Source organism: Arachis hypogaea, chromosome 17 (assembly GCF_003086295.3).
Source record: "Arachis hypogaea cultivar Tifrunner chromosome 17, arahy.Tifrunner.gnm2.J5K5, whole genome shotgun sequence".
In the NCBI taxonomy this organism is placed as follows: domain Eukaryota; kingdom Viridiplantae; phylum Streptophyta; class Magnoliopsida; order Fabales; family Fabaceae; genus Arachis; species Arachis hypogaea.
This window is the reverse complement of record NC_092052.1, coordinates 62,401,828-62,417,273: the sequence shown is the minus strand read 5'-3', so window position 1 is coordinate 62,417,273 and position 15,446 is coordinate 62,401,828. Positions and strand designations below refer to the sequence as shown.

Genomic DNA, 15,446 nt, shown 5'->3' with positions numbered 1-15,446 from the left:
ATATCCTTGAGCTTTAAACACAAGGGAGTCTTCATTCACTTGAATGATCAATTCTCCTCTGTCAACATCAATCACAGCTTTTGCTGTGGCTAGGAAGGGTCTGCCAAGGATGATGGATTCATCCATACACTTCCTAGTCTCTAGGATTATAAAATCAGCAGGGATGTAATAGTCTTCAACCTTTACCAAGACATCCTCTACAAGTCCATAAGCCTGTTTCTTTGAATTGTCTACCATCTCCAGTGAGATTCTTGCAGCTTGTACCTCAATGATCCCTAGCTTCTCCATTACAGAGAGAGGCATGATCTTTATGCTTGACCTTAGGTCACATAGAGCCTTCTCAAAGGTCATGGTGCCTATGGTACAAGGGATTGAGAATTTCCCAGGGTCTTGTCTCTTCAGAGGTAATCTCCGCCTAGTCAAGTCATCCAGTTCTTTGATGAGCAATGGAGGTTCATCCTCCCAAGTCTCATTACCAAACAACTTGAACTTTAGCTTCATGATTGCTCCAAGGTACTTAGTAACTTGCTCTTCAGTAACATCTTCATCCTCTTCAGAGGAAGAATACTCATCAGAGCTCATGAATGGCAGAAGTAAATTCAATGGAATCTCTATAGTCTCAGTGTGAGCCTCAGATTCCCATGGTTCCTCATCAGGGAACTTCATGGAGGCCAGTGGACGTCCATTGAGGTCTTCCTCAGTGGAGATCACTGCCTCTTCCTCCTCTCCAGGTTCAGCTATGTGAGACGTGTTTATGGCCTTGCACTCCCTTTTTGGATTTTCTTCTGTATTGCTTGGGAGAGTACTAGGAGGGAGTTCAGTAATTTTCTTACTCAGCTGACCCACTTGTGCCTCCAAATTTCTAATGGAGGACCTTGTTTCAGTCATGAAACTTTGAGTGGTTTTAATTAGATCAGAGACAATGGTTGCTAAGTCAGAGTGGCTTTGCTTAGAGTTCTCTGTCTGTTGCTGAGAAGATGATGGAAAAGGCTTGCTATTGCTAAACCTGTTTCTTCCACCATTATTGTTGTTGAAACCTTGTTGAGGTCTCTGTTGATCCTTCCATGAGAGATTTGGATGATTTCTCCATGAAGGATTATAGGTGTTTCCATAGGGTTCTCCCATGTAATTCACCTCTTCCATTGCTGGGTTCTCAGGATCATAAGCTTCTTCTCAGAGGAAGCTTCCTTAGTACTGCCTGTTGCTGCTTGCATTCCAGATAGACTCTGAGAAATCATATTTGACTTGTTGGGTCAATATTTTATTCTGAGCCAATATGGCATTCAGAGTATCAATCTCAAGAACTCCTTTCTTCTGAGCTATCCCATTATTCATAGGATTCCTTTCAGAAGTGTACATGAATTGGTTATTTGCAACTATTTCAATGAGTTCCTGAGCTTCTCCAGGCGTCTTCTTCAGATGAAGAGATCCTTCAGCAGAGCTATCCAATGACATCTTGGATAGTTCAGACAAACCATCATAGAAAATACCTATGATGCTCCATTCAGAAAGCATGTCAGAAGGACATCTTCTGATCAATTGCTTGTATCTTTCCCAAGCTTCATAGAGGGATTCTCCTTCCTTTTGTCTGAAGGTTTGGACTTCCACTCTAAGCTTGCTCAATTTTTGAGGTGGAAAGAACTTTGCCAAGAAGGCATTGACTAGCTTTTCCCAAGAGTTCAGGCTTTCTTTAGGTTGTGAATCCAACCATGTCCTAGCTCTGTCTCTTATAGCAAAAGGAAAAAGCATAAGTCTGTAGACTTCAGGGTCAACCCCATTGGTCTTGACAGTGTCACAGATTTGCAAGAATTCAGCTAAGAACTGATGAGGATCTTCCAATGGAAGTCCATGAAACTTGCAATTCTGTTGCATTAGAGAAACTAATTGAGGCTTAAGCTCAAAGTTGTTTGCTCCAATTGCAGGGATTGAGATGCTTCTCCCATAGAAGTCGGGAGTAGGTGCAGTAAAGTCACCAAGCACCTTCCTTGCATTGTTGGCATTGTTGTTTTTGGCTGCCATGGTTTCTTCTTCCTTGAAAAGCTCTGTTAGCCCCTCTAAAGAGAGATATTCTTTAGCTTCTCTTAGCTTTCTCTTCAAGGTCCTTTCAGGTTCAGGATCAGCTTGAACAAGTATGCCTTTATCTTTGTTCATGCTCATGTGAAAGAGAAGAGAACAAGAAAGTAGGGAATCCTCTATGTCACAGAATAGAGATTCCTTGAGGTGTCAGAGGAAAAGAAGAATAGAAGGAGGAGGTAGATAGAAGAGAATTCGAACATATAAAGAAGGAGGGAGTTCGAATTGCACCTTGAGGAAGAATGTTAGTCCTTTAAATAGAAGGATGTGAGAAGAGGGGAAGAATTTTCGAAAATAAAGTAAAATATTTTGAAATAATTAAAAGAAATTTTGAAAAATTGATTGATGATTTTCGAAAACTAAAATTGGGAAAGAAATTAAGTGATTTTTGAAAAAGATTTTGAAATTAGAAATCAAAAAGATATGATTGAGAGTTAATTTTGAAAAAGATGTGATTGAGAAGATATGATTGAAAAGATATGATTGAAGATCAATTTAAAAAGAGAAAGTTTTAAAAATTAAAGTTGATTACTTGACTAACAAGAAATTAAAAGATATGATTCTTAAAATTTAAAATTTGATCCTTTCTTAATAGGCAAGTAACAACTTGAAAATTTTGAAGTAGATCATTAATTTTAGCAAGGATTTTCGAAAATAGTAATAATAAAAAAAATGGAAAGAAATTGATTTTGAAGAGATATGATTGAAAAGATATTATTTGAAAAAGATTTGATTTTGAAAAATTATGAAGATTTGAAAAAAATCTAAATTAAAAACAAAATCTTCCCTCTAGTGTCATCCTGGCGTTAAACACCCAGAATGGCATCCATTCTGGCATTTAACGCCCACAATCCTACCTTTTTGGGCGTTAACCCTGGCTGGGCATTTAAACGCCAATTTTCCTTCTTCACTGGGCGTTTTGAATGCCCAGTTTTTTCTGTTTGATTCCTCTGCTGAATGTTCTGAATCTTCAATTCTCTGTATTATTGACTTGAAAAGACATAGTTTTGAAAATATTTTTGAATTTTTGATGATGAGAAACAACAATAAAAAATGCAACTAAGATCAAATGAACAATGCATGCAAGACACCAAACTTAGAAATTTTGTATTAGAGGCTTTAACAAATTGAGAATGCATAAGAAAAACAACAAAATACACAAAAAACAAGAGAATTTAAAGATTAGAGCACTGAAATCATCAAGAACAACTTGAAGATCAATGAAGAACATAATGCATATATTCGAAAAATGCAAGAAGAATAAAAACATGCAATTGACACCAAACTTAAAAATTGATACTAGACTCAAACAAGAAACATAAAATATTTTTGATTTTTATGGTTTTATAATTTTTTTTGTGATTTTCGAAACTTATATGGAAAAGAAAATAAAGAGAATCAAAACTTTTAATAAGAATTCCAGGAATCATGCAATCTTAGTCTAAAGCTTCAGTCTAAAAAGATTAGATATGTTTGGCCGAGCTTCAGCAGCACATTACATTCAGCAGCTAAATTGATGAGAATCAATCAGCCTTTGTGATGATAAGAACATCACCTTGAAACTCTAGAATCCGTTCTTAAAAATTCTAAAAAGTACCTAATCTAAGCAACAAGATGAACTGTCAGTTGTACAAACTCGAACAATCCCTGGCAACGGCGCCAAAAACTTGGTGCGCGAAATTGTGATCATCAATGGCGCCATCATCATGGTACGCACAATTATAATCTCAACTCCTTATCACAACTCCGCACAACTAACCAGCAGGTGCACTGGGTCGTCCAAGTAATAAACCTTACGTGAGTAAGGGTCGATCCCACAGAGATTTTCGGCTTGAAGCAAGCTATGGTCACCTTGTAAATCTCAGTCAGGCGGATTCAAATGGTTATGGAGAATTGATAATTAAAAGATAAATAAAACATAAAATAAAGATAGAGATACTTATGTAATTCTTCGGTTGGAATTTCAGATAAGCGTATAAAGATGCTTTGTTCCTCCTTTACCTCTACTTTCCTATTGCCTTCTTCCAATCATTCATACTCCTTTCCATGGTAAGCTTTATGTTGGGCATCACCGTTGTCAATGGCTACTTCCTGTCCTCTCAGTGAAAACGTTCCAAATGCGCTGTCACCGCACGGCTAATCATCTATCGGTTCTCGATCATGTCGGAATAGGATCCATTGATCCTTTTGCGTCTGTCACACGCCCAACAATTGCGAGTTTGAAGCTCGTCACAGTCATCCCTTCCCAGATCCTACTCAGAATACCACAGACAAGGTTTAGACGTTTCGGATCTCAGGAATGGCCGCCAATAATTCTAGCCTATACCACGAAGGTTCCAATCTTAGATTAGAAACCCAAGAGATACGCATTCAAGCCATCGCTAGTAGAACAGAGGTGGTTGTCAGGCACATGTTCATTGGTGAGAATGATGATGAGTGTCACGGATCATCACATTCATCAAGTTGAAGAACGAATGAATATCTTGGAGAAGAAATAGACTTGAGTTGAATAGAAAAACAATAGTACTTATATTAATTCATGAAGAACAGCAGAGCTCCACATCTTAATCTATGGTGTGTAGAAACTCCACCGTTGAAAATACATAAGAACAAGGTCTAGGCATGGCCATGAGGCCAGCCCCCAAACGTGAAAAGGTCTATCCAAGTATGAAAATACAATAGCAAAAGATCCTATTTATAGAAAACTAGTAGCCTAGGGTTACAGAAATAAGTAATTAATGCAGAAATCTTCTTCCGGGCCCACTTGGTGTGTGCTTGGGCTGAGCATTGAAGCTTTCATGTGTAGAGACTTTTCTTGGAGTTAAACGCCAGCTTTTGTGCCAGTTTGGGCGTTTAACTCCAGCTTTTGTGTCAGTTTTGGAGTTAAACGCCAGAATTCTTGAGCTGACTTGGAATGCCTATTTGGGCCATCAAATCTCGGGAAAAGTATAGACTATTATATATTTCTGGAAAGCCCAGGATGTCTACTTTCCAACGCAATTGAGAGTGCGCCAATTGGGCTTCTGTAGCTCCAGAAAATCCACTTCGAGTACAGGGAGGTTAGAATCTAACAGCATCTGCAGTCTTTTTTCAGCCTCTGAATCAGATTTTTGCTCAGGTCCCTCAATTTCAGCCCGAAAATACCTAAAATCATAGAAAAACACACAAACTCATAGTAAAGTCCAGAATTGTGATTTTTATTTAAAAACTAATAAAAACATAATAAAAACTAACTAAAATATATTAAAAACATACTATAAACAATGCCAAAAAGCGTATAAATTATCCGCTCATCAGGTAGCCCAGAACGAAACCCAAGAAGCCTTCTTCTTGGCTACTGTAGGCTTGGTCAGGACGAACAGATAAAGAAAAAGAGATACGGTAGGTCAGACACCTAACTCCTGGCACAACAGTTGAAAAATCTTAATGAAGGCCCAAGAGTTCGGATGAAGCTTGGAAGGGGCCACATTGCAAGTCCATAACAGGTCGGTCTCAAAAGAAGTAAAAGGAATGGTGATGTTTAGCAGACTAAAAAAATAGTCATAAGCATAAAAGAAGGGGCGTTCTCCCTGAGCTAAGGGAGGGAAACTAACCCTCTCCTCAGGATCAGGCGACACTAGCTCGTAATTCTTTTCGTCTTCCCTATCACTACAAATCCTATGGAACCTCCTAAGCCTTATACAATACTTGGGATCAGCCACGATCACAAACATTAAGACTATTAAATCCATCCAATCGGCCATACCTGCAGGAACTCTGGTAGACATCTCAACAATGTTTTTTCCTGAATACATAAGCAACTATCCCTACAGCAAGAAAAAAGGAAGAAGAGGTCACTACCAAACAACTCGGACAGTAAAAGAATGGCACAATAAAATATCAACAAGTGTCAGATACGACAGGAAAAGGGAAACCCCAGGACTCGCAAAAAGTAGAGGACCACCACCAAAGTCCAGGGGCACCCTTTGGAGGCAACGACAGTGCAAGAACCTAGAAAAAGGAAGACGACGTAAAAATTTGTGCCCTAACCAGCCAAACAAAAGAAGATACAAAGAGTTCAACCATTTTGCTAGCATTTCTCCATACAAACAACAATGTCAAAAAGACCATAATTATCATGGGAACCAGACTACGCAAAGAATCACCAGGAAAGTGCCAACCTTTCTCTACTAAAGACTCAATAAAGACCAAAACTTTGTGCAAAGAGAAAGCATGCAAGAGGAAAAGCAATAAGAAAAAAGACAAACAAAGCAGGAAGAATGAAGAAAGGGTATAAGTACCAACCTGCAGAATGAGAAGTAACAACGGAGGTGCAACGAAAAGCGAACAGTCCAACAAAAGCTTCAAAGCGGCAAAGAAGAAACGCTCGGGGCAAAACTTTAGCAAAATGGTGATCTTCCCAAGAAAGAAAGGTGAAAACTGAAGGAAAAGAACGAAGGAGAAAAGCTTTTTTCAGAAAGCAAAGGGCGAACAAAAGGAAGTTTTTTCTTCTCTGAGAAAATGAAACGGAAGATAGCAAAGAAACTGAAAACCAAGGTTTAAAGCCTTTTTTCAATTTCAAAAAATAAAGCGAGGGAACGAAACGGCAAAAATAAAAGCCTAATTAATGGGCATTAAAAGCGCATATTCCCAAGGAGTTTAAAACACTTCGCAAAAAACAAGCGCCAAGAATCACACAAGGAGGAGCAACCCAAAGTCAAATCAATGCTCGAACACGACTTTCCTAAAGGATTGAAGCTAGGAAAGCACGACCTCAAGGGAAGATTGAAGCTCGAGCAGGGGCACTATTCACACCATGGGTCGAGCTAGGCGAGCCGAGTTGAATGAGGAGAAAAATGACCAACATCTTATAAAGGATGGACGTCACCGACCTCTGCCCAAAGAGCTCGGCCAAAGGGCCCAAATAGGCCCAAATCAGGAGATCACAACCCACCTAAAAGCGGCTAGCCAAAGATAAGGGGATCCACCCACAAAAGATAAGATAAGATAAACTAACTTATCTCGAAGGGAGGTCACTCCACACTACTATAAATACACTGGAGCACCCAGGTACAACGTTATCCATGCTAAATAAGGAAAGGTCGGCATCTGGGGCAAGAACCCGGACCTGAGCCTTCAAATTTTCATACAGGGTAGTCATACCACTCACCACATGGCTCTGAAGCTCAGTATAATCGTCATAAGAAGACTGGAGTTTCTCCTTAACCACCAGGAGCTCCCCATAAGTTCGAGTATAGCCCTCCTTAGCCTTCTTCGCCATGTCCTCGGCCAAGTTAGTAGCCGCCTCAGCCGCGGTAGCCCGGGCCTTCTCCCTCTCCACCATAAGTTCCAGTCCAACATTCTTTGCCTCGAGCTCTAGCCTTAGACCCTCCACCCTGTCGTAATCAGCCTTAGCTTTCTCAAGAAAGGCGCTAGTGGCATGGATCGGAGACTTCTTGAACTCCCTCAAGAGAGCAGCGCTAAGGTTAGCCATCCGAAGGCTATTACTAGATATGAAGTCAAGGTGGTGCAGAATAGACACGTCATCAGTCGGAACATGACCATGAGTGGCGATGTGCTCAGCAACAAAGGCCACATCGTCAAACTCCTTGTCGTTTAGGTTGTAGGTCCCTGCAGTTCTCGGCCTCTTAGGAAAAAGGCCTAGAGGGAGGAGGAGAAGAGGCAGCACCAGAAGTCGAAAGGGGAGGATCAAAAGAGGCCACCTGAACTTGAGGAATCAGGATAATCTTCCTCGGTCCCTGAGGGCCCGAGTCCGGCTTCTTCGGTGGAAGTTGAGAAGAGCCATCCCCGATGTCTTCCTAGACAAATTCTAGGCAGCCACCGCCTTCTTGGTCTTGTGGAAAACCTTCATTGAATCAGAGCTCGACACCATCTCTGAAAGAAACCAGGAAAACAATCACACAATGGATAGCGACAAAATCACAGCAAACAAAAGAAAAATTTCTAAAAAGAAGTCAGCCACTACCTAGCTCGGAGCGGTGAAGGGCAGGATTCCCTAAAAATCTCTTAGTATCCAGATGAGGAGGCTCTCCCCAGTGCTCCTCCAAAACACCCACAAAGTCCCTCTCCACCTCATCAAGACTCTCTAGAGGATACTTAAAAACTACAGGCTCTTTTTGCCACCAAAGAGGGAAGATTGGCTCATTGTTCTCATCCAGGAAAAAGGGGTGAACTTTCTCAACAGCTCGGACTTTGAAATAGATGTTTTTAAAATCATCGAAGGAATCATCAAAAATAGAAAACACCTTCTTTTCTTGGGTAGCCCAGAGGGAGATCCAAGAAGCCTTCTTCTTGGCCTCCCCCGGCTTGGTCAACACGAACAGATAGAGAAAAAGACTAAGGGAAGGTCGGACACCCAACTCCTGGCAAAGCAGCTGAAAAATCTTCATAAAAGCCCAAGAGTTAGGATGAAGCTGAGAAGGGGCAAGGTTACAGTTCCAAAGGAGGTCGGACTCGAACTCAGTAAAGGGCAAGGTAACACCTAACTTGGTGAAGAAGCAGTCATATGTATAAAAGAAGGGACGTTCCGCTCGACTTAAAGGAGGAAAACTAACCCTCTCCTCGGGGTCGGGGGACACCAGCTTGTAGTTTTTCTCGTCCTCCCTATTCTCAAACATCCTATGAAATCTCCTAAATTTCTCATAGTATTCCGGATCCGCTACAAAAACACACCCTAAAACTATGGAATCTAACCAGTCAGCCATACCAGGAGGAACCTTTGTGGACATTTGAACAATATTTCTACGAGAAGACATAAAAACTACTCCGACAGCAAGAAAACAAAAGGGGCGTCACTACCAAATAACTCGGCCACAAATAAGGAGATGAAAATATAGCCAACAAAAAGCAAACGTAACAAACAAAGGGCGCACCAAGGATTTATCAAACTCAAGGATCACCACCAAAACCCAGAGGCACCCTTTGGAGGTAATGCAGATACAGAAAGAAAAGAAAGTAAAAAACCCTAGCCCCACCAACAAACAGGAAATAAAAAAGCTTCAACCTTTTTTGAAACCAAAAAAACAAAGCAAGATCAAAATGTTGAAAGAAAAACAGAAGCATGCACCATAAAACAAAACATCAAATGGAGAAATCATGACCAGGATGGGGAACGTGAAAACGTGCAAAGCAGAAATACCAACCTGCGATGAAGAAAGGAGAGATAGCAACGAAATTCCCAGCAAAAGATGTGAACGATCCATGAGCGCCTCAAAGACTTCAGAAAAGAAGAGAGCTTGAATCAAAATCAAAAAAGCCAGACGAAAAAGCTTTTCACAGAGAGACAGAGTGAAACAGATAAAAGCAAAAGAAATTGAAGAAAAGAAAACCCCTTTGATTTCAATCAAAAAGCAAAGAGAGAAACGAAACGGAAAAGGGGATAAAAGCCCAATCAATAGGCTTTAAAAGCACTCGCACGCTCCCAAAGAAGTTAATGCACTCAGAAATAATGCCGCATTTAAAAGCAAAAACGCTTCACGTTTCGAAAGCATCAAAGAACGCGAAAATTGCACCAGAAGGAAGCAAACCGGGAACAACCAAGAAAGATGCTTGAGCACGACTTCGCCAAAGAGATCGAGGTTCAGAAAGCACGATTTTATGGAAAGGTCGAAGCTCAAAGCTGGGGCACTGTTCATACCTTGGACCGAGCTATAAGGTCCGGGTCGGACAAAAACAAAGCGACCGACCTCTTTAAAGGTTTGTCCACCGCCGACCTCTTCATAAAGAGCTTGGACGAATCGCCACAGAGGCCCACGGTAAAAGAATCACCGCCCACTAGAGGGCGGTTAGCCAAAGATAATGATCTCACCCACGAAAGATAAAGATAAGATAACAAACTTATCTCAAGGGAAGATCACCAAATACTACTATAAATACATTGAAGCACCCAGGTATAACTCATACTCCAATTCTACAAAGAACCTGCCTAAAGCCCGTACTGACTTAAGCATCGGAGTCTCTTGCAGGTACCACCACCCACCGGTGATCGAGGACTGAGCAACTCCTCCGCTACAACAAGTCGGATGCGACAGCTATAACCAGACTAGAAGGTCTCACCCGAGATCGACCACTCTGTTTCAGGTAACCCTCGAAACACCAACACTAAAACAAATTAATCATACCAAAAAAAAACAATGGAAAAACAACATATCATTTAAGGTCTTTAACCTATCTTACAAGAAACTTTAATCAACAGGAAGAACATCATACCGAAGAACACTAACTTTTGGTCGATGGAAAACTCTAAACTGTCCAGTGGTCTAAACACTATCAGTGGAAAAAAGATGTCTATTTTACCTTGAAAACAAAAAGAGTAGTGCAGAAACATATTAAACACATTAAATCAACAGTGGTCTTTACTAAAAACTTCTATGAGATTTGCAAAAAGATATGACACATACTTTGAGACTTTCTCTGAATTGTAACAACAGCATTAAATACAAATATCAGCATCAAAACAAAAGGATATGTAAGTTTTTTTTTACATTATCTTGACATTAGTTACATTTGTAGATCTAATGGACCAAGTATATCACGGAAAATCAAATGGACCTGTAACTTGGTCCAGAGTAAAGCAATTTTTTTTAAAACTTTGTAATATTTTTTTATCTAAGACTTATAAATTTATGGTTCTTCGTTGCAAAATTCTTGTGTTTTTTTTCTTTTCGAAATCATTAATAAATAATATAATGATGATTTCCCAGGGAAACCAACAATCAAGATAATATAAACAATGTTTTTTTATGGTGTCCTTCTTTGGGTGGAGACATAAATAAGGAACTTGAGTAAGGGTACCTGTTCATTAGGACCAACTTGTTTGGATGCAATGCTGTATATCTGTACCAAGCACAATGTGAGATATGAAATTATTATTTCAAAGTTAGTTATAAGTTACCAAATAGGAACGGATACTTACACTTGGGCGCACAAAAACCCCAAAAATAGAACAACCTGCTAGAGCATAAGGAACCTGCATGGTTTTCAACGATTGTTCTTGAATGTATAATACTATAAGCAAAATAAGAAGATTTTAGAAGGAAGAAAAATATTATTACCCATCCTGCCCAAGATATGCTGTACACAAACATCTACATAACCATATATTAATTGTTAATAAAACTTCGTTAGTATTATATTATATAATGTTACAAATCAAACAAGAAATATGTGGAAATTAAACTTACATTGATGCAGCTAACTAAGAGCCCTGTTGAGAGCAACTTCTCTTCTCTAGAGTAGGTATTAATATTGGCATTAAAAGTAGCTGCATGCCAAAGTGAAATTTATTAGGGAATGATTAATTATTGATTTTGAATAATTAAGAGGGTGTGAGTACTAATTAAAGCTTAATTACTTGTGTAAGAGTTGCTCCTATTCCTGAAATCATCATCAAATCTGCAAACTGGTTCTTGTCGAATTAGAAATGTGCTTTCAAAAAATACTGCATCCCATGGCAAATTTCATTTATTTTAATCTAATCTCTGTTATACAAGATTTACCGTAACTACTCTATGGACTCTAATCTTGTTAGAGAAAAGTAAGAAAGTTACCAGCAATGAAGCCATCAAGCCACCATCTGCAAGACTATTGAAGAACAAAATTACTGCTGCTTGTGAAAATGTGGGGCTGCAAAATTCATCAAACTTGTCTAAGATAAGTAACTCAACCTCCTAAAATTTAATTTTGTATAAGACACAATCGAATATTATTATATCAAATAAGCCCCCACCGGATTGGTTTCTGTTCTCCTAAAGATGATGCTGATCATCTATGTCAGCATAGCCTTTGATGTTGCTTAGTTTATAGGACTCTTGCTACAAAGCCAAAGCTATATCATCAAATTATCACAAAAAATAATATCTTTGAAAAAATTTGAAGAATTGAAGAATTGAGGAAAGCAAAGAACAAGAAAAAATTAGGAACAAATCCTCATAGTTCAACGAGATCTGATAGCTTTGAACGTAGCTTCAATCGAAGCTTACAGAGACTCGCTAGCTCGCCTTTTTGATTTCTTCAGCTAGCACCACCGAATCGCGCCCAAACCACACCATTGAATTCGTGTCGAGACTGCACTTTGAGTGCTTCAAGCAGCCAGAAGAAAAGCAGAACCAGCGGCACAACCCGCGGTGAAAGACGACGCAGAAGTGGAAGATTTAAAGCATTACTTCAACAATCTGAATCAAATCGTCACTCTGAGAGGTCAACGAAAATTCATAGGCTCCATGATCACCTCGTCCTCCGTTCATAACGCTTTAACGGAGGAGACGACGGCGACAAGGAGATGAATGGCGGCAGCAATGACCTCGAGATTTTAGGGTTTCAGAGAGGTCTCTCTCCCTCTCTCTCGTTTTTGCTCAAAGTCCCTCTTTTGAATGTTCTTTTTTTTACAATTTTTGTTATGGGCTAATATTTATTTGGGCTAGAAATTTTTTGAGTATTGATTGGAGTTATTGTTAATGATTTAGGGAGGTTTTATAAATTGTCACCATTAAAATATATTATGGAGGTTTATAATAACTCCCACTAAAAAACTTCCACAAACAAACAAGAATTTTGTAGTGTCAATTTATGCTTTTTCTTGATATTGTGAAAGCAGAATTTTGTAGCTTTTTTTGTTGAGTGATTTGGTGTGTGATTCTCCATGTTTTTTAGACTTCTTGTTTATACACTATATTCGTTAAGGATACCTAAGAGGTATATTAAGCACTCAAGAAATTCTTAGAGAAGGTAGTTTTGGGTGGAGTGGCTTAATATACAAGTGGTAATGATATACCGTGAGATATACATCAAGTGCTCATTATTATAGCAGTTTGTGAAGCATTCTAGATGATTGGTAATATAGTAAAAATTTTTGACACCTTAGTAGAGGGACTGGACGTAGACAAAGAAGTTACACCAAACCAGAATACATATCGCCGTTTGCAATCTCTCTAAATTCGATCTCTTTTATATTCATTGTTATTTATATTTTGATAAGTGGTATAAAAAGTAAAAGCTTCTTGTAAATATTTAAGAAGTGACTTAAGTTCTTGAAAAAATACCAATACAAATTTATTTGTACATTTTATTTCAAATTCATTTAAATTTTGTAAAAAGTTATGATTGTTTTTTATACTCAATTCACCATCTTCTTGAGTATCATGTGTTTGGTGACTCACACTCAAGTCTCACTAATTTTTATATACTCTTTAACTATCAATAATATAACTATTAAATTTCTCCAATCATTTATTCAAATTACTTCTTCACCAAAATTATTTTTACTATTCTTGTTATAACATTTAAGTTTATAATATACAAAAGCCAACATTTTTTTGAGACACAATAAGTGGGTTGATCTCGCTATATATCATGTTTGGGATAATTGTTTTCTATAGGGTAACAAACGGGTCTGAATTGTCTCACTCAATTGCTTTTTAATTTTGTGACGCTATACTATACATGTCGAAGCACTCACTCAGTGGAGTTATTATAAGAATAATGCGTGCAATAATACCATAAATGGCACAAACAATTAAATAAATGTTTGAAAGTGGAGGAATAAAGGTAGTAGCAGCAGTAGTAGTATTATAACCTTTTGGAATGTTGGTTAACCGAAAACAAAACGAAACAAAAGGTATATATGGTTATTATATTATTGTTGGTGGTCATCTTCGCGTACATCAAAATCAACGAAAAGTAGAGTGTGCCTACTCTACTATGATTATCACAATTCCGTAGATGTCACCTGAGAAAACCAGATTTAGAAATATTCTGCGTTAACATGAACATATGTGGTTGTATATATAGATGCACTATAAATAGTAAAACCAAGACTAAAATCAGCACAAGGCAGGCACATACAGCTATGTGCTATATGGATTGCATTTGCAGATAGAAAGTGTTAGAATTTTCACTTGAATAATCCACACATAGCTTGAGAGAGAAGATATAGTCCTGAATGCTGTCCGTTCCCCTGCCAGCTTGATGCTTTCTAAAATAAAACATCTCATTAATAATAAACCACTTGAAATATATAAAACGCTAAGATGTTGGTAGGTGTGTGTGTTTGAGGCAGAAATGTTAAAATTCTTGAGTACCAGGAAGTTATAATCCACATATAGAGCCCATCAATCAAACCAGGAAGTTCCTTGTCCACAAAAACAAGTTGACCATACACAACTTTTATTTGAACTGTACCAGGAATAACATTATTTTAATTTGAAATCTGGAAGCGGAACCAGATTCATTTTGAAACTCATATTCCCAATCCGACCCTTGGGCGTACCAGTGTTTGAGATTCGCATATATGTGACTCCTCATCATTCCCAAAGGTTCATTTATAAATTAAGCACAACATGCATGCATTATATCCATGCAACATACACACACAAGTTTGATCGAGTTTGTGTAGTTGTTGTCTGAGTTAGTTGTGTTGATGGCTGCTTCTTCAAACTCCAGTGGTGGAGGAGAGTCATCATGGACCCCAAAGCAGAACAAGCTGTTCGAGAAGGCGCTTGCCAAGTACGACAAGGACACACCAGATAGGTGGCATAATGTGGCAAGGGAAGTTGGTGGGAATAAAACAGCTGAGGAGGTTAAGAGGCACTATGAGATCCTCTTGGAGGATATCAAACACATTGAGTCTGGCCATGTTCCCACACCCAACTACAAGAAGAACTCCACTGCTAAAACTTAACTGCTACTTTCTATCTTATGCATGCATACCGTACTCATCTTTCCTCACTTATTAATTACCCAAAATAGCACCCTCTATGTAAGCAATCTATCATCCCTATCCCTCTTTTTCTATGCTTCCACCTTTGTTGTTTAATTAACATTATAAATGAAGACAGGTTTGTAATAGCAATCTTGCCTTTAAACAGTCTTTATAAAATAAGAAGTATTGCATTCTATATTTTATCTGAATATATTAGCATTCGTCCTTACTAAAACATTTAGGAAGGAAATATAATTTTTTAAACTTCCGTTTGCTTCTAATAATAAGGTGTTTGCTATGATAGTTAAAAGATATGGTCAAATTGTTAAAATAAATTAAACAATTAATTTTAAATTTAAAAGTAAAAATTATAAAAATTAAATATTTAAAAATTATTATAAAAAATAATTTATACAAAAATTAGACACCAAACAAAAAATACTATAAAATTAGTCTAATAATAATAAGGAATGTGGCAATATAATATACATTGACCCACTTTTCTGGTGGTTGAATAACCATTTTCCGGCGTTGTAAAAGTAGAGCATAGTACGTTCAAGCATTCATTATTGATTACTTAATTGCATCCATATCCTCCAAAACTATACTTGCCTACGCTGTCGATCTATTTGGCTGCCGAATTGACTACTAAATTGGTTGATCGTTATAACAGCGC

At 38.2% G+C, this 15,446-nt stretch overlaps 1 protein-coding gene, 1 long non-coding RNA gene and 1 other non-coding gene across 3 annotated transcripts; 2 read left to right on the top strand and 1 right to left on the bottom strand.

Moving 5' to 3' along the window:
- Window positions 1-1,509: 1,509 nt before the first annotated feature.
- LOC112768196 (small nucleolar RNA R71) lies at window positions 1,510-1,617 on the top strand. Its single transcript, XR_003185633.1, has one exon. It is a non-coding gene; the product is annotated as a small nucleolar RNA R71 (small nucleolar RNA).
- Window positions 1,618-10,973: 9,356 nt separating this feature from the next.
- Window positions 10,974-11,302, bottom strand: LOC140180901 (uncharacterized). The gene is made up of 3 exons (XR_011875007.1): window positions 11,256-11,302; window positions 11,127-11,159; window positions 10,974-11,041 (listed from the first exon to the last, which is right to left on the bottom strand). It is a non-coding gene; the product is annotated as an uncharacterized lncRNA (long non-coding RNA).
- A 3,135-nt stretch (window positions 11,303-14,437) lies between these two features.
- On the top strand, window positions 14,438-14,966 carry LOC112765832 (protein RADIALIS-like 3). The gene has a single exon (XM_025811693.3). It carries the CDS (start codon window positions 14,489-14,491, stop codon window positions 14,747-14,749), a length of 261 nt encoding a protein of 86 aa, XP_025667478.1. The 5' UTR covers window positions 14,438-14,488; the 3' UTR covers window positions 14,750-14,966.
- The last annotated feature ends 480 nt before the right edge of the window (window positions 14,967-15,446 follow it).